Source organism: Centropristis striata, chromosome 8 (assembly GCF_030273125.1).
Source record: "Centropristis striata isolate RG_2023a ecotype Rhode Island chromosome 8, C.striata_1.0, whole genome shotgun sequence".
NCBI lineage: Eukaryota > Metazoa > Chordata > Actinopteri > Perciformes > Serranidae > Centropristis > Centropristis striata.
This window is the reverse complement of record NC_081524.1, coordinates 25,202,385-25,222,623: the sequence shown is the minus strand read 5'-3', so window position 1 is coordinate 25,222,623 and position 20,239 is coordinate 25,202,385. Positions and strand designations below refer to the sequence as shown.

The window sequence follows — 20,239 nt, the reverse complement described above, 5'->3', positions numbered from 1 at the left end:
TGTCTACCTTGCATATGGATCACAAGAAAGCAATAGCAACAAAGAATTATCCATCCTATCTTAAAAACAATATCTTCAACTACTTACAGCTCTACTCCACATTAAGGAGGTGAAAACCTGCCACCTTAGGACAAAGGAAACAGGGGGTCGAGACACAAGGCTGGCTCAAAAGGTAAACAAGAACAACAAAACAGTGTGCAGCATAAACTGCAGATACATCAATAGGTGGGCTGCTTTAGCACAGCTCACTATCAGCCCTCCTGAAATAAGATCTTAAACAAAATCAATGGGCTCATCTTTAAGCTTCTGGAGAGCCAGATTACTACAGCAAAACCAATGTAAGGCTATTCCACACAAGGGCCAGTGCTTTCTGGGGCCTTAGTGACACCATGCATGCAATCTTTTTGCACACACACATTTACAACCAAGTGCATAATCCACTTGTTGCTGGCAAAGGTAGTAAGTGTATCCTTATGCATTTGTGTTTTTTTCTGCTGTAACAAACTTCCACCAAACCTAGACCCCCAAATGGGGATATGAACCAAACTGTGACTTCTATTTACCCTTGCACCCCTAAAATATGGTGACAGGAGTAGTTGTAGTAGTTTGGCCTGGGCGATACATTTTATCGTAAATTTGAATTTGTAGTTAAACATGATTTATTTTTAGTTAAAATCGGTTTTCTCTTAAACTTCCACAACATCGGCACTCCATTTGGGCTCCAGTAGGTCAGAGTGCGCTGACCCCTCCCCCCGCCTCTCCACAGATAAACACAACATGGCAGCAAGCACAGCCAGCACAGATCTATCCGGCAAAATAGCCAACATTTGTGAGACCGCACTATGAAAGGGGCTTAAGGAGCATGCCTTCAAGGTACAAGAAGGCTACACAGCTCAAACTACATACGGAGACACACCCTGTGATAACCAAGCAATGTGGATTAAACCTAAAGCTAATGTCTCTAATAGAAACAAACATATCTGTATTACAATTTATAAAGTAGACAATGCTTGCTGCAGTTAACCAAAATTATTCTTGACATATATTCAATTGAAACAACAACAATATATTTAATGTTTTATCCACATCAACTTCATGCATATCTGTAAAGGAATATTCTAATTCTGAATTCTGGATTTGATGCACTCACACATTTAAAAACATTTGGGATAGGGGCAACAAAAGACTGGGGCAGTTGTGGAAGGCTCAAAAAACCTGTTTGGAACTACTGATGACTGTAAAAAAGGGGTGAATAATCCAACAGTTTACATTTCTCAACACACAATCACAAGGAATTTAGGGATTTCACAAGCTACAATCCATCATTTTTTTTAAAGATTATTAAAAGCCAGCATCTGTAATGGTATGCTAAGTGTGTTTGTGCCCATGCATCATGGGTAACTTCTGTAAAGGCACCATTACTGCTGAACATACAGTACATACAGGTTGTGGAGCAACACATGCTGCCGCCCAGACAATGTCTTTTCCAGGGATACACCCGGCTTATTTCAGAAAGATAATGCCAAACCACATTCTGCACGTTACAACAGCATGGCTTTGAAGGTAATGAGCGCAGATACTTGACTGGCCTGCCTGGAGTTCAGACCTGCCTTTCATTGAAAATGTGAAACACAAAATATGATGCAGGGGACCCCAGGCTGTTGAGCAACTGTCAAGCAGGAATGGGAAATAATTTTGGTTTCAAAACCTCAACAGTTAATGTCCTCAGTTATTAAGAACTGCTTAAAGAAAAGGAGATGCAAAACATTTTTAACTTTTTTGGTATGTGTTGCAGCATCAGATTCAGAATGAATGTGTATCTACAATAAACAATAATATTATTCAGTTTGAACATGAAATATATTGTGTTTGTAGAGTTTAAATAGAATCTGTGTCATAAAGCATTTGCAAACTCTGTTATATTAACATTTGAGACAGTGTCCCAGCGTTTTTTGTTAAATCAGGTTTGTACATTTCCATCACTTAAACTGAATAAATTCAACAATCATGTTTGTGTTCTGGACTACTCTGTTATACTATTATTGTAGTAAGTTGTAGTATTTAGGTCACACAGAAGCAGATGAGAAAGTCTGGCACTTCGGTTCATAACGCACAGTTCACTTACTGTATTTACTTATCAAACAAAGACTGCCTATCTTAAATAGCTTTTAGCAAAACTACTGTGTAGTCTCACCTCATGCAATGAAAAAATGGTACGAGTTATTCAATCAATAAAGGAGGACATTTGATTTTAGTTCATATGCAACACGGGAACACATCCTAAAGATTTTACAGCAATCATCAAATTAGAAAAGCTAGATGAAAGCCAAAACAAAACTTCCACAATACTGGTAAAAAGGCTTTGTTATCGATTTTTTTCCTTTTGTCGAAAAAGAGTTTATGTGACCAATATGTGATGGAAAAGCACTTCTCAAAAAAATAATGATGAACTAAGTATTACAAGACAGATCATCTGTTTGATCGATTTTGTTTCACAACAATATAAACTGGGTTTGAACATAATGAAATTAAGCAGAAAACGATGTTTTCAGCATAACTCTCCTCACAGATGTCAAATGATCCGCTGCTGCTTAGCTCTGCACTATAAATAAAGAGAGCAGTTATTGGCACCTGTTTTTAATCATCTTGCATCAGAAAGCAAGAAATATGGTCTAACATGGACTGGGAAAAAAACAACCTTCTTTATAGCATATATATCGAGGCAGCCAATGCCTTTGTTTTCAGGCCTTTATGCATTTATGCATAAATGATCATTTATGCATGTTTTTATGCACAAATTCATCACAAAAAGAGAAATGCCTAAATAACCTCAAGACCTCAGAGGCTGTACAGTTCAGATGTATCTGGTTTTTATTTTTATTTTATCTGCATAAATTAATATCTGGTTCATGACTATTTCAAATAGTCTATAGAAGTGGAGTTTGCGTTACCATGGAGATGACCTGGTTGCCATGCGGCTGTCTCACCTGGTGGGTGGCCAGTCCTGTCAGGTGGGATGGTGAGGAGGGAGTCGACGATGGACACCCTTCGCTGGAGGAGGGTGGAGATCATCTCCAGCCCCTCTGGGCCCAGCAGCTCGAACAGCTGGAGGGAGAGAGTGGAAGAGGGGTAGGGGGGGCAGTGGGGGTGGAAATCACAGTCATCCACAGTGGCTACAAACATACTACTGCACACACACATACTAACACGTATGCACATCCTATGGCTCACCAATATCCCCAAACATGGTTCTGCTGCCAGGGCTGAGCACCTGGTAATTACCATCCGCCTGGTACAGAATATGCTCTGCTGCTTAGCCTCCCAAACATAGCCACCTGGCACTTAGCAAGTGACAGGAAAACAACAACAAGAAATCCTTTGCACAGCAGCAGCAGCAGCGGCGGCAGCACACAATTAAAACCTTTGTGGAGACAGGGTTGCACAGACAGTCATCAATATCATTGTGCAATGGAAGGGGTGATCAAGTTTGTGCTCTCTAATTGGAAAATGGTAAACCTGAAAGCCCAGGGTATGTAATTTGAACCTGTAAAACAATGCAGTGTTTTTCGCTCTCCTTTCAGGGATGGTTTCAGAATGGCAGTATGGCTTGCTCTTTCAGTCTGTCCTCCCTTGGGAAAGCAATAGTCAGCACAGCAGGGAACTAAAACAACAGACGCACTTTGATGTCAGGTCAGGAATAGTCTTTGTTGGGGTTATCTTTGTTTCCCTTGGTGGTCTCTTTTATATGTGTTCTAAACTTCTATTGGTCCCTCTGAATGTCTCTGTTGTATAAGAGTTGAGTGTACTGCATGTTGGGAGTGGGTGGGAGGTGGTGGCTGGGGTGGGGTTTCACCTGCTCAAAAGGATTTTCTTTTTTTTTAACAAACTCATGAATTCTGTCCTTGGAGTTGACTGATTAGGTGCGGGTCCACTGGGACTGAGAGGCAGAGTTTCTCCTTCAGATGGATTCTGTACAGTCCACTATCCTGCAGGCAAGCATATTTCCAAAGCATTAACTGTGTAATAACGACACATCTGCAAGGCTACAGGTCAGGAGTGTAAATGTCTGTGTCCTTTGCTCCTTAATCTGTGATTAAATATTCAGCCTTGCCGGCTCAATCTTTCAGCTGGTAAATGGGACCACTAAAGCATTATTTAAACTGACTCACCACTGGGACCAATTCAACATGAATTCACGATATATTAGGATTTAAATAAGTTTTCGTATTCCTACCTTTTCCACATCAATGGAAAGATAAGGTCTCCAGACTATCGAGACAGACAAATATTCACACACACACACACACACACACACACAAATTATATATATATATATATATAATGTATGTTGTATGTTATATATTATCATGACATGTTTAAAATGACAATTTGCAGATTTAATTTACAAGTAGTTTGAAAGTTTTCTGGATTTCCAAATGTCCTCCAGCTGCATTTGATTTCAGTCGTTTGGACATGACTTAACATTTGTAGACTTATTTATTTTATTACAACCCAAAAAAGACGATTAAAAATGTCAAATGTCTAAAGCAACCAGCTGTTTAATATTGATACATGCGCTTTTTGCAAATCTACACAAGACATTTTCACTCTCATTTCAGCTTTTCAGTCATCCTTCTCATTTAATTTTAAGAAATGTAACTGTATGCAGGCTTCCCTTGTACTTTTCGTGCATACAGTGGTTGTGTTTTGGGCTGTGAGTGAAAGTCCACAGCAGCACTGTTCCAGTGGGAACTGATGGAGGCGGTTGCACTGCTGACATGCTGCTTTCGCCTGTGCAGACAAGCTGTTACTGCCAAATGTGATATACCTACAAAACCCTTTTTGGGGGGGAATTCAACAAAATGGGACAACTTTATCAAACACTTCAGATGCAACACAAATAGCTATACAAGAACCAAAATATTCAGTAATATTCACAAACCAAGGCTAACATCAGATAATATCTGGGGAGCAGAATTAAAACTAAATTGTCATGTTGCTTGTGTTTTGTGCCTTAGGAATCAAAATGACATGGCACATGGGAGATTCTTTTGTCCAATACAACTCAACAGGACAAGGAACAAAAAAAGGAGCTCCACTGAGTACTCCAGAAGAATGACCAAACAACTGCATCGCCAGATTTTAGGGTTTGATATTCATGGTATTCTGGTTTCCATTCTGCTTATCAATTCCAGTTCTTAACTGTTCTTGATTTTAATTATTTGTAAGGCAAGGTCAAAACATAAAAATGTTAACACAATTCAGTCTTACAGTTAATGGAATGTGTAAAGTAATATCAATATTCATATTAGAATATAACATGATTGATTGATAATCTGTTCATTATTTTACCATATAACAATAACCAGTTTCACCCGTCAATTGGGAACAAACTGTTAAACAAACAAAAAAAAAGAGCCATTACATCAACAGCTTGAGTTCACAAGGTGCACATGAATGCACCATGAAGTCCATCGGCATCCAAACGCTTTAACATTTGTTGTTTGCAAAGAAACTCCCAGGAAAGATAAAATGTTCCCACATCGCTGACTTCATTAACCAACAATTAAAATTACTTAACGATTTGTTGGCAATCAGGCTTGGATTGACAGTTTTATTCTCGTTTTCCACTGTGGTTTTCAAACAAAAATAAGAACCCTACAGGTTCAGGCTATGGGTGGTTAAGCTCTCTTGTTGGGGAAGACCTATTTAATAGTTAGAGCACAGGTGCTAAAATCTCATGAACACATCCATCTAGATTTATTTTATATACCCAGGGTAGTAAATGTGTTGGTGCTGTGCAGAGGACGACAGATCAGAATCTGATATAGTGAACATGTGCATAGAAATAACATCATGTTCCAACAGGCTCCTAAAAAAAACAGCCCCTTGTCAAGTCACTGCCACTGCTGTACACTGTACTAGGCTACTGCAACATACGATGCAAAACTGCCTTCACACTCTACTGTATGTAACCCAATGGCTTTCCTCTGTAGCACCCCCCTCCCAGAGCTCAGCATCAACCACAAAATGTCAGCAATCGAGGGTCAGCACTGAGAAATAATAAGAAGCATGTTCTCTCCATTGTCAGCTTTAATGGCACTGAGTGCAAAGCCTTTAAACTTTACTGTTGACTTTGGAGTCACACAGAGGTAGATGCATGGACAGTCTGCAGGTGTACACACACACACACACACACACACACACACACACACACACACACACACACACACAGCGTTCTACATCTAAAGATGTCAGTGGGAGAGTTCACTTCCAAATGTCAACTACGTGAGAAACATTGGAACGAACTGTAACCAGCTGAAGTTGTACAACTCTGTACAACTTCCCTCTCTGTAGAGACAGGGGGGGGGGGGGGGGGGGGGGGGGGGGGGGGCAGAGAGAGAGAGCGAGAGAGAGAGAGAGAGAGAGAGAGAGAGAGCGAGAGAGAGAGAGAGGAGAGAGAGGAGAGAGAGAGAGAGAGAGAGAGAGAGAGAGGAGAGAGAGGAGAGAGAGATGCTTCAGAGGAGCAATATAAAAGCCTTTAAGTACAAGGGAGACAGAGAATGAAGTGGGTGTAAATGCAGGGGGACAGAATGATGGAGCACTTTACTGATTCATAAGTGAATGTAAGGATGGTAAATAACTGCTGGAGGTCTCAACAGGGTGAGACACAACAGAAGCCTACACTGATCCAGACTCTGACCTTTATTTCATATTTCCTTTATGTCTGATCAATTCACTTCACACAGAAAGATGTGGAAGTAGATGAAAACAGAAGGGAGGAGCCTTCTCTAACCCGAACTGTTGTACCAGCTCAATGCAATCTACAGTTTCCTGGGAAAAATTGACTTCCTCTAAACGTCTCTATCCAGCAGTACTTTTACTAATTATATTGTCATATCCTTTCAGGGCATATACACATGTAAAAAAAAAACCCAAAACCATGCTTTATTGGCAGCTGTCCTTTTTTAACTCACGAAACACTGTACAATCCTGAAACTTGTTTGTTCCTCCATTATTTCCTCAAGCTTGAAAGTTTTCTTGTGAGTTGCCCACTGTCACATTCAGACAAAAAACATGTTACATAGAGGATATTTGTCATCCCTTCAGTTTCTAAAAATACATACAAATGTAGATTACATTTTCTGCACTGCCAGAGAACGCCACTTCTCTTTCTTCATCCCCCTCATACCAACATCAGTTTTTTACAAAATATTCAACCAGTGTTGTTGGATCATGAATTACATTTCCATTTCATTATCTTCATGAAGGCAGAATAATCAAATGTTATCGAAGTTATATGTGTACATGTTGTGTTGCTAATAATTCTCACTGGGCTTTATTACAAATGAAGGTCAAAGCCATGCAGAAAGTTGGAAATGTCTAAAAAGGTCCGGAGGTAAATGCCAAGGATGACTTGATCCAACAACCAGGACATGATAAATCAGGAATCTGAATCAAACCAAAAGGCCTCTTGTTGAAGGTCAAGGTTATAGAATCAATAAGAGCCCCAATACATTAAATGTTACATTGGGTAACAGGTCAAACATCACGCCACAGAAGTACAACGTTGAGAGTTGACTACTCATTGTAAATTCAAGTTGAAATTGATCCTTAAAGACATTTATCGGGGCCATATTAGAGGGAGAGGTTAGGCAAATCATAACGGCTATTTTTTAACTATACAGATTACCTCACTGCAAAACTAACTGTAATGGAAATATTAAAGAAAACAGTAGGCCTGGGCGATAAGTTCTATAAATTAAATAATATGTTGAGACTATTAGGGTTTAACAGTACTTAAACTGATACTTGTGAATGCAGAATTACAGTCATGGCTGCATGGAGATATTCCAGAGGAAACAGTCAACATGGCCTGCTTTCAGACAGCCTTGCGGTACCTGTGAACAGGCATTGAAACCCCCTGGCATATTAATGTAAAAGACAACATCTGTAAATGGATACGGTCAAAGTCACTGGCCATATTATCTGCAGAGAGTTTACATGTGCCATCTTTTTAACTACCGGTTAAAAACTAGGCCATTCGAGATAACTACATTTCGTTGGACAAACTCATACTCATGTACTGTCCCAGAAGGCATTGTGATAAATGATACTATTTTCATTTTTGCTACTGATATAATGATAATATAATAAAATAATAATACAAATAGATCCCTTCAAAGTACAATGAAATGTATCGTGTGTGCGTGTGTGTGGGGCGGAGCTGCCTGAGCCCCTTCCTTTGTAAAACTCAGACACAGAGCAAACTAGAGGACATGAGTGCCAGCAGAAATTAAAGTAAAATGTGTCTCCACATAGGGCTGGGTGATATATCGATATAAAAAAATATATCGATATATTTTTTAACTTGATATGTAATTAAACCATATCACATATATCGATACAGTTCAACTTTTCTTTCTTTCTTTAAATACAAATGCTGGCCTTACTAGGGTTTGTCATATTTAGTTCTTTTGTAATGTTCTTTATTGTTTTCTCATATAATATTTATACATAAATAGCCTATTTTATTTCATAGGCTATTTTTACCTAATTTTTTAATTTATTTAAATATGCACTTTATGGCGCTTTGTTTTTTTTGTTTGTTTTTTTAAAGCTACTAGTGTTGTTATATGGTAATTACGTTCACTTAAACATTTAAAAAAAGAAACTGGACATGTCATATTTTTCTTTGAACATTTTCTCTCACTTTGCGATAAAAATATCGGGATGTATATCTTATATCGATATTCAGCCTAAATATATCGGGATATGACTTTTGGTCCATATCGCCCAGCTCTATCTCCACAAAGTAATTTCTGTTCATTCAGTTCAGGCGACTGACCAGTGGGCTTGGACAGTATGGGTTTTATTCATTCTGTCATAGCTTTCATAGAGTATGATGTGAGATGATTGTATTTGTGTTTAGCTCAGAGATGCACTGACAAACGAAGAGTTTGCTCACATTATGTTACACTTGTGAAGAGAGGATATCCAATATATTCTTGCACCTAATTTATTGAATAAAACAGAAAAATACAACCGTACACCTTATAAATTCAAGTTGCAACTCATCTCAAACACGCTTTCTTTAAACTCAACTGAAGCAGAATAAAATTCACCAAACCACTCCTAGTTAGTCTTTCCACTGTTCCAACAACCAGCAACGCTGGTTTCAAGAAAGTAAATCCTTAATTCCTCAACTATGATGTTTTTACACAACAACGCAGGTATGAGCACACTTCCCCCGTCGTTGCTTCATTGCACTGGATACCTGTGGTGCTCAGAATGGATTTTTAAATGTTAGCGTCTGTCTTTCTCACTAAATGGCCTTGCCCATTCGTACATTGCCGAACTTCTCACCCCTTACAGCCTTACTCATACTCTCAGATCTGCAGAGCAGCTGTTGCTTTGGGTCCACAGGGCAAAGCTTGAGGCAGAGGGTAGCAGGGCTTTTGCTGTAAAGGCTTCAAAACTGTGGACTAACCTTCAACTGGAAACTAAAAAGTCATCAAGTATCAGGTCTGTAAACATAAAGTAAATCTAAATGTGACTTTATGTAAGGTTAGTGCACTGCATTTATGTATGTATTTATATATGTCAATACACCCTTTCCACACCTACACCCTACAGGAAAGTACTGTAGATTCAGTGTCAAAAACTGATTTGAGATATTGTGTAAGTCAATTATACAGATAAAACAGGGGCTGAGCTGCACAAAGCAAACTTTTGCATGATTAAGCTGGGTAAAGGGATTTCCAAGATACAGTATCTATATATTAAATGCATTTCCCAATGACACAAACCTCATTCTGCAGCTCATCGTCGCTCTTGTGGGAGGCCAGCATTTCAAACAGGGAGGTGCAGAGCTCCTCTGGGCTGGATGAGATCATGTTGCCTCCATTCAGATATTTCTCCACTTCTGCTCTAAGGATGGCTCCATCCCCAGAATTTAGAGATCTTCCTGAGCTGGACACCTCTTCCTCATTGTTGACCTTCATCCTGCTCTGCTGGTTGTTAAGAAAGTTGATGAAGTCCAGACTCACATTCTCCTCCTGGAGGCCAGAGCAGGGCAGGTCCTCCAGTGGATCCAGTGCATAGCAGTCATGGGAGAAAGCAATGTTGCGCCCAAAAGTTGAGCCTCGTTCAGGGTTTTGTCGGGAGCACAGGTTCTGGATAAAACTCTCAACTCTGGAGTCTCCGAGTGGGGCCACCAGCTGAGCCACACAGACACAGGAGGCTTCAACTGCTGATGATGGAAAGGGGCCAAACATCTGTTTAATAGCCCGGGTCTCCTCTGTGCCCACATGGTCTTTGTTGTGGAAAGTCTCAAACAGAAAGACAGCAGCACTTTCAATGGCTGCCTGACCATGTTCAGTCCCCACTGTGGAAGAATACACACTAAAGTCAATACATATATTTATGTATTCACATACACATACATTTATAAACAAACACACACAAACACATACATATATATTTAAACAATAGCTCAGAGCAGGCCGTGGTATGTTGGGCTTATACCACGGCTAACGGGTCCACCACGGAGGTCACAGTTGAAAAACAGTTTAATACTAATGGGAGATTAAAGTTGTTTTGGTTGCTTAGTAACGGCAGGAAGTCCCAAGCACCTCATATAAAAATATGAAATCGGACTGCTATAGAATTATGACAAGGAATTGGACGCCATAGCCTGGTATACAGGAGTTATACCACAGCCAACAACCAATCAGACTACTTGATTGGAGCCATCCGTTCTATATGTGTGTATGTGTGTGTGTGTGTGTGTGTGTGTGTGTGTGTGTGTATAAATACATATGAGGTGCACACACACCTCAGCACTGCTATCTAAATGATCTATTGTTAAGTATATATATATATATATATATATATATATATATACATACATACATACTTAACATTTGTTAAATTTAGATAGCAGTGCTGCTTTGTATGCCCATTAAATATGAGTTGTGCACTATTATAGCTTCATAGAAAAATCAGCAGCCATTCCTGAGCAGCATGAGCTCACTGTTTAAGGTCCCCGCACCTTATTTAAATAATATTCCAAACAATTCATGCTTAACCAGAACTGCACTTAACAAAAAGGAATACAGAGTAATTGTCCAATTAGAGTAAAAAATGTCACAGAGAGAGAGGGTGAATAGAGAGGAAAGCAGAAACAGATGAAAAGGATTTAAACCAATTAAAATAGTCTAAAAGCATCAGACTCGTTGCTGCACGTAGCAGAGCAGAATGGCTGCTTTCATCCTTTCCAGAGTGTGCTTAAGAGTAACTTTTTATTTGGATCCGCCACATTGTCATTGGTGGGTTCAGCACATAAAGCTGTTGCTGTTACTGTTACTCTTGACTGGCAAATGAGACGAAAATATACTACCATAAACGGAGAGAAAGGCAAACTAAATGAAAATCATCACAGGTTTTCATGAGAGTGCTCCATAATTGACTCGTGAAATTCAGATAACACTAGAGAACACTAGAGGAAGTCATAGAGGGAGGTTTACAGCATGATGACACACCTTTCTTAAGCTAGTATAAATCTAGTACATATTTTTGTTGGGGAGCATTCTCTTAAAAATTACATTCATCTCTGCAATGCTCCTGGACATTAAATACACATTTGTGAGCAAATTATATGGACATCAGGCATGAAGTGTTTCTTATGACTGATAAATATGCATTCTCCTGCCTCAGGCCAGCTTTTTATTCATTCCAGTTCTAAGCCTACATTTGTTACCATGTCTTAATGAAAGCAGGCGCTTAATGATTGCTTGCAAACACAATAAACATGATGTGTATTGCATTCTGTAGCAATTGAGAAACTGTCCATTCTGTGCATTTGAATAGAGGCCGGTGATAAACTGAACTGGACTAATCTCTCGACTCTCTCTCACATTTTCACCATTTTCTTCTGGAAACAAGTCAATTTCATAATAAATGCCCTGTTCATATAGCTTGTTTGCAGCTCTACCCTTCATTACTCGACAATTTAAAAAATCCCCAATGGTCAGGTAGACACAAAACCTGGGGAAATACTGTCCAGGTTGAAAAATACTAAAATTCCCCTTTAAGGTCAACTGAACTTCAAGGATGGCCAGCCATTTTCATTTTAGTGACAAGTCACCCCTCCAAATTGTGTATATTTTGAATATACTCAGGAAAACAAATCTTGATTATTTCAAACTATATTTTAATTATTATGTCTAAGAAGATATATACTCATTTGTTGTGACTCATACCAAGCTATTTGTTCAAGTATAAAATACAATGCTTTTAAAATTCTGAAATGCAAAATAATTGGTGAGCATGAGTGGACACACAGTTCTTTATGGACTAGTTTGGAACACTAGTCTAGTTTATGTTCAATTATGTCTCTATATATATTACTATTACTCCTCCTGCACAAATTTGATGATGAGGGATATTGTTTTTCAACAAACAAATAGAAGCTACTGAAGGCTACTGTGCTTGGCAATTTTCTCATCAGCCTTCCATGTGCACATTTATTACCTTAAGCAAATATATGATACATTTAAGGCTTTCATTTCCCTTATATTAAGACTATTTTAGAACCCTATGTCTTTAAAAGAAGTTAGTTGCTATGTAGTTCTGCCTCTACCTCAGTGACAGAGAAATCTCAGACACTTCATAATCTGGATGAATAAAACAATCTGCATGACAAAATGCCTCTGGGGTGAATACATTTTTTTGAAATGATTTATAATTTGACCGTTCATTAAAGCTAGAAAATGTGCTCTTCTTTTAACCTCACAGTAAATTCTAATCTTGACCTTCCAATTGCACAAAACAATAATGTGATAATTTAAGTGGCTAGTAAGTGTATCATAATCACTTTTAGACAAATGGTGTGAAAACAGGACACAGGATTCTGTTTTCATCACGCAAATACATGAAAATAGATTGAAAAAAATGAAAGCGGATTTGAGGCTAAGCAGTTTTTTACCTATTTCCTTGGCTGCTAGAAGGAGGCTCTTCAGTTCTTGACTAGCAGCTTGCTGTTTAGCTTTGTCCTGATGCTCAGAGCAGAAATGGACAATCTTCTGCCACGTCAGACCCTCTCTGGCAAACAGCTCCCGTCTCTTCAGTCGCTTGGTCTAGCATGGGCCACAGAGAGAAATACAATTACATTTCAAGAAGAGAACAGCAGCACTTGCCGCTCTTATAATCACAGGTATTACAAATTGCCCACAGCCTTGGATAAGACCAACATACCCCAACAGTTTGCCAATGTATTGTGCAGAAATGTTGTCGAAGCAGGATGTGTTGCAATCAGTGAGGTCAGTCACTGAGAACAGTGTAGTTCATCTTACACATTTGCTGTTAAATTACTCAAGATTATGTCTGCTTTCTTTGGCATGTGTTGAACTTCAAATTATTTTTATGCATCATTTTGACTGAACAGAAGAGCCATACCAGAATTTTGTTTGTTTTCATTCTGCATTAAATTAGCAGAATAAATAGGCGAAACTGGTTCCAATATTGGCCCCAAAATAACGACTGCAATTTAGGGCTGGGGGATACATCGATATAAAAGATATATCGATATATTTTTAAATGTGATATGGAATTAGACCATATCGCATATATCGATATAGTTCAACATTTTTATATATTCTTTATATATAAATGCTGCCCTTACTAGGGTTTGTCATATTAAGTACTTTTGTAATGTTCGTTATTCTTTTCGCATATAAATATAAATATTTATTTCAGAAAAAGATTGGCCTTTTTTATTTCATACGCTATTTTTATTTAAGATTTTCTTAAGATTTTATTTTATTATTTAAATGTGAACACTATGGAGCTTTGATTAAAAAAAAAAAAAAAAAAAAGGTACTCCTATAGTATTTATGTTCAAATGGTTTCAATAAAATTACTTGTGACATGTCATATTTGACTTTGACTGAACATTTGCTCTCACTTCGTGATAAAAATATCAGGATATATATTGTATATCGATATTCAGCCTAAATATATCGGGATATGACTTTTGGTCCATATCGCCCAGCCCTACTGCAGATCAGATGTACCTGGCCAATTGCTTAAGGCCAATATATTCATCACATTGCACAAACCCAGTGTGTGAGAGCTGGTGATGACAATGATGACGTGATCACCGCAGTAGCATCACATGCTCACGACGTTGTGGTGATGTGGTTATCACCACACACACATCTCTACCAGTGATCAATATCATACATTCGCACAAACATTTTTGACCACCTTTTGCAGGCAGTTAAGCAAGTTGATAGTGTTCTGATGGGTGTTCAGAGGGACACAACTTAAATAGATCTAAGTATCGTCTGTATAACAGTGGTAACTGAGGATATGTCAGGTGACCAAGAGGGAGCATGTTAACCACAAAGAGAAATGCACCTAGGAGCTACCTTGTTGGAGAACAGTGTGACCAATACCCAGGTCTCTAGACACTCCAAGAGAATATTATGGTCAACTGTATCAAATGATGTTCTTAAATGCAGGAGAAGAATGGATTTTTAGCCAGAAACAGCTGCCAGAGATAACTGATTTAAGATCTTAAGGTGAACAGTTTCACTGCTGTGATTTTTCTGAAAAACGTATTTAAATTTTCTCAAAGACATTGTTTGCATAAAGAAACGCTAGAAGTTGATATGCTCCAACCTTTTCTAAAACTGTAGCTAAAACTGGAAGCTTAGAAATTGGTGTAAAATTGTGAAGATCAGAGGAATCAAGAGAGGGCCTTTTAGAGGGGTTAAAGAAGAGCAGTATTGAGAAATTCAGGAACAGAGCCTGTTGACAGAGAGCACTTTAATATTTACAGAACATATGGTGACACTGTATCAAAAATGTTCTTTAAAAATAATACAGGGAGAAAATCTAGGGTTTCATTTTCATCACTAAATTTGTCAGCAGATAAGAAAATTGGATCAAATGAGCAGATGGAAAGTGCACAAGACTTCTACACAGTAAGTGAAGAATCTGAAGAAGAAAAAAGAGTGTTTAGAAGTTCTTCACATTTCTCAGGGGAAGCATCTGGCGCGGGGAGGGTCAATGGCACGGCTCTCAATGTTCAACAACATTCTGGGATTTCACTGATTGTTTTCAATTAGCGAAGCAAAATATGCATCTAGAATGTTAAATCTCTGTGTTTAAAGTCTTAAGCAGAGACCTGAAAAGTTCAAGGTGAACGGTAAATTTTGACATTTTCCAAAACCGCTCCACCTTGTGGCATTTTCAATTCAACACCTGAATATTTTCACTTATCCGGGGCATAGAAAGGGGTCTTGATTTTTTAGTCTTGAAGGCAGCAAGTTCATCTAATATGGAGGAACACGTATTATTAGACTAATTTGAGAGCTCATTTGGATAAAGAAAAAACAAGGCACTATTGAATCTAGCAGCTGAGGAGTTAAAAGGTCTAGATCTGGTTTTTGGGTCAAGGGTATGGGAGACACAAAGCAGCACCATACCAGACATCTATACAACTGACATCAGGAATGTTAACACCGTGAGTTAAGACAAGATCCAGAGTATGACAAACAATGGTCAAACAATGAAGTCCAAAGATTCAACAAAGAGGGGAGCCCAATTATCAGAACTGGGTCTGGGCATCATTTGAAAGTTTTTTTAAAAAAAAAAACCTGATTTAAATCACCTGGGTTTTGGTGCTCAGACCAAAATAATCCGATTTTTTAATGTGTGTTTAACATTGTAGTTACACATGCATCATTAGTAGTTCTGTAGAAGAGCCAGTGTATATGAGAATACCTTTTTTTTTTTTTTTTTTTTTTAAGCTTCTGCCTTAAGAGCAGTGAGGTATTAAATCTGAGCAGGTCTGAAAGTTCAGGCTCGAAAGTCAAGAGAAGCATTAACACAATGACTCCGTTACATTCTGTCTTCTAAAACTAAGCATTTTAATGCAAGCTGAGAGATAATCTCAGTGTGACTTCCACCTTCCTTTCCCTGGAGAAGCACTTTTTTTTGCTGAGAGGATTTAACTGGAGGTGAGCCAGGTAAAAGAGAATAGCTGAATACAGCTCCCAACTTCATTTCAAGTTTCAGGAAGAGGCAATTGATTTGAGGAACAAATCACTGACATGTTGTGTAAAGATGGGATATATTCAAGATTGGATAATGACTGACAAGGTCTTCGAATTGCACACGCCAATAAAGGATATAATACTAAACACAGGCGAAATGTTTATCAAATTCAAAAATCTATTCTCTGCTCTGACATGTGTTCAGAGTTTCAATATGTGACTTGGCGGCAGCTGATAGGAGGTGGCAGACTGCTGGCTTTAACTGGAAAATGCATCTTGTTGTTATGCCAATGATAATTCAGAGGGGGAAAAAATCACGAACAGGTGTGCTGGTCTCTTTTTATGATCCCTGCAGCTGATAAAAAAATCCAGTATTGACACCTTTTTGTATGAGTGAAGCTTGATATACACTGCAGGCATCGAAGATTAGAAGATTTTACACTACACATCTGTTACGTATTTAACATCTGATATATTTTGAGGGCTAATAGCAGATATTTCATACATACTGACTCTACGTCTATGTGATTAATATATAGCATTATATGTGCGTCTGTGCTCTTAACCTATACTGCCTGTTGGTTGTGTGGGACATACTCCAGTCATTTTTGTACTACCTGCAACAGATAACTTTGTGTAGAATTGGTTAGTATTAATACGGTAGTGCTGTATAAGAGGCAGTATGTGTAAGTAAGTAAGCGACAACATCAGCAATGCATTCAAAACAATGATCGCTGTTCAGTTTTCTTAGGTAAGTAACGTACATTTTGTTTTGTTTGTTGCCAAAATTAACATCCCAGTTAATGCTCCAGTTAATGCTAACATGAACTAGAAGCGGCTTCTCTCAGTCAGGTTGAAGTGTAGAGAGGCATGTAGTCAGTGATCAGATCCCTCTCGCTCCTCCACAGTCCAGATATGGTCTGATCCCCGTATCGGAAACAAGATGGCGACACAAGATGGTGACGAGTTTAACACTGAACTCAATGCTTCCAATGGTTCACAAACCAATGGGTGACGTCACGGTGACTACGTCCATTATTTATATGCAGTCTATGGTTTCTGACAGGACAGAGTGTTGGTTGCACAACTAACATATGTGACGTAGTTTAAGCCTTGCCGGTTCACACCTCCCACCTTAAACAGTCTCACTAATTAAATGCCTCTGTTACTTCCTCCGTAGGCAGTACAGAGCTGGGATCATTTGGTCACGCCTCTGAAACATTCCGATTGAAGGTAAAATGTTACAGTGGCATTAATATCGCAGCCCGAAATAGCAGTTTAAAAAGGGGCTATAAGCCGCGTTTCCACTACAGTCGAATACCTGGAACGCTCGCCGAAACGCCCCTAATTTGAATATGAGCCGTTCTCTCGCCTTAGGGCGTTCATAATGATCCGATGAACGCAAAGTGATTTTCTGTCCTTTCATAGTGCAGTCCGGCATCGCGGAACGAGGTGCACAGTAGCACAGTGCTAACAGGCTAACAGTTAGCTCTGTAACAGTACAGTGTGTATGTGCTGCTGCTACAGGAGGTGTTCACTTAGTGATCGCTGTTTGTTTACAACAAGCACCGGACACTCTGTGCACAGTTAGTGATGCCGATTAATTCACAATCAGCGGCGGACACTTTGTGTACAGTTAGCGATGCATGTTTGTTTATGATCAGCGGAGACGCTGTGCATAATTAGCCATGCTGGTTTGTTTATGATCAGCTGCGGACGTTGTGCACAGTTAGCGACGGCGGCCACAGTTGCGTTTCCCGTGTTTATTCCGAAGCGTATGTGACGTCACAGTCGAAACTGTTGCTAAGCGATTACAGGACGATCAAAAACCACACGTCACCTCAGGAGTCTCGTAAATCCCTCTCGGGCCTTTTTTGTAATGGAGACACGCTGAGTGAGTGGCAATTTTAGAGGGCGTGGCCTGAGGCTTTCCCAGCGGCCACTTTTTCCTCTATTGGAAACACGGCTATAGACTGCTTTTAGCAACTATTAGTATAGTGCTCCATGATAAGGCTCTGATCTTCACTGTGTCTTCACGTCACTCAGCTCCAGAATTTCCCCACAACAGTTAGCAAGTAGCAAGTTAACTGATGGGGAACACCGGTACTTTGGAAACTGGAGTGCAAACTTATGGTGTACTTTGCTTGATTTACTATCTGCTGGTTAACTGAAATATCAGAAAATAGATATTTACTAAAGTCGCATAATATAAATTTACAACCCAGATTCCAAAAGATTTGGGATGAAGCGTAAAACAGAAATAAAAACTGAATTGATCCAATGGAGAATTTTCGGATACTTTCAGGAATTATGACAGAAATGTTACAAGTATTTGCAACCCTAGTCTGAATAGCTTCTCTGCTGCTTGAATAGCTTAAAGTTAAAGCTATGAGTAGTGAAGCAATCCACAACAATATTTTTCTGACAGATTGACATCAGTGATATTGAAAAGATGCATAATGGTAAATGTCATATCAGTTTCTTATGCCTTTGGTACCTCCATTGATTTTTTTTCTGCAAAATGACATTTCTTTTCAGGAGCATCCAATGGCTAAGGGGTGAATAGAATATTTAAATGTAAAAGTAAAACTAAGAAACACTATACTGCTGTGAAAATGCACATTATTCTTGTTTATTTCTTTGTTACATACTGCACTACTTTATTAAATTCATCAAGCTATTGTGAAAATACTAATTTCCAATCATCCAGTGGCTGGCCTCACCTTCAGATCATAGAGCTGTCCAGTGAAGTCCTCCTTCTTGCTGACACTAGAGAAGGAGCGTAGTGCGCCTGTGAGCCGTGGAGGAGACATTTTTCTTGGATGCTTGTATCCATACACTGCTTCTCCAGCTTATTCCTATGGCAGACATACACACAGTTAGAATTGGTGAACTGGGCTTTCGTGGCAGTATGGTTTCTAAATGATATAGTGTACTAATAATACAGCGTGTCTATTCAAATACACACTGAACTCCATACATAATTAGTGTCAGTTTAAAGTTGCCTTAAAACAATAATCACACACATAAGTAGACATTAGCAGAAGAAAACATAATGCTGCTGGGGTCTGATTTTATTCGGCACACAACGAATCCTCTAAAACACCCAATAGCAGTCAACTAATTTACTTTAATAGTTGCGAGAATATCTGCGAGGAAGCGACGTTACTGTCGTGTTGGGTGAATTGGTACACATACACATTTCTAGGGAAAGAAATACTGCGTGGGAGATTGGGTGTACATTCAAAAACATTATCTGTTAAAGTAACTTTAACATGATGAGCTCAAGCCACCTGTTTTAACTACCTGACAACAACCCCGGGCCTTCAGTGGGGCTGTTGTGTTATGCCTTGCTTTTAATGTAAAAACGTCACGTTTACTCACGCCACTTGTAATAACTTTAAACGTAACAATATGAAAGATGCTCACACAGCTTGTGTTGCGAGCTAATGTTAGCCTGGAAGCCTGGCTGCCACTTCCACAGCCGCATTACTGTAACGTTAGCTTTAGCACTGCGAACAACTGACAATATCTAATCAATTGGCACAATTTAGCAGTGTATTATGCAATGTTAAACTTGATATTTCAACAGCTAACTACCTTCAAAGGCGCCTTGTAGAATGGACTGTGAGACGCGTGTGACTGACTGGCCCACCGGCAGATGTCAACAGAAGTTGCGTGTCAGCTAGGAACTATGGGTATTGTAGTTTGTGCATGGAATTTCCTGATAGAATCAAAGTCTAAAAGGACTACATTGCCCATTTATACAGAGGAGTGCTACGTCACACAGGGTATGCTTTTAATGTACACAGGCGTACACCGAAACCCACAAAGGCGGAAATGGTACCTGAATTAAAACGTGTTACGCTGTTGCTTGCTGGAATTGACCAGATGCCATCAAAACTGTGTCTTGCGACGGAGTCTGCTCCGTGCTAAGGACTTGTTCTCTGCCGCGGAACCCTTTTGCCCAACTCTTCATCTTCAAAATGGTTAACCCCTCGGAGTCCGACCGCCCCGCTACTTATAACGAGCGCAACCACGAACTGCATACTTTCTGGAAAACGAAACGTTTCGTGTCCTTCACGTTAAAACTCTACATGCTGACAAACAGAAACACAAGACCCTCTATTTCTTGTTGTACAAGATGGGTTTGCTCTATTTATGTATCCGTTTGT

The 20,239-nt window shown here is 39.1% G+C and overlaps 1 protein-coding gene across 1 annotated transcript in view; it reads right to left on the bottom strand.

Annotated features, from left to right (window-relative positions):
* The window catches only part of ascc3 (activating signal cointegrator 1 complex subunit 3), a 155,605-nt gene extending 135,848 nt beyond the window's left edge, over positions 1-19,757 (bottom strand). The window contains exons 1-5 of the mRNA XM_059339001.1: positions 19,665-19,757; positions 18,788-18,922; positions 12,989-13,139; positions 9,810-10,387; positions 2,988-3,105 (exon numbers count right to left, since the gene is read on the bottom strand). Coding sequence (XP_059194984.1) covers positions 2,988-3,105; positions 9,810-10,387; positions 12,989-13,139; positions 18,788-18,877 — 937 coding nt within the window. The 5' untranslated portion in view covers positions 18,878-18,922; positions 19,665-19,757. The remainder of the gene's footprint in view (positions 1-2,987; positions 3,106-9,809; positions 10,388-12,988; positions 13,140-18,787; positions 18,923-19,664) is intronic.
* Positions 19,758-20,239: the final 482 nt, after the last annotated feature.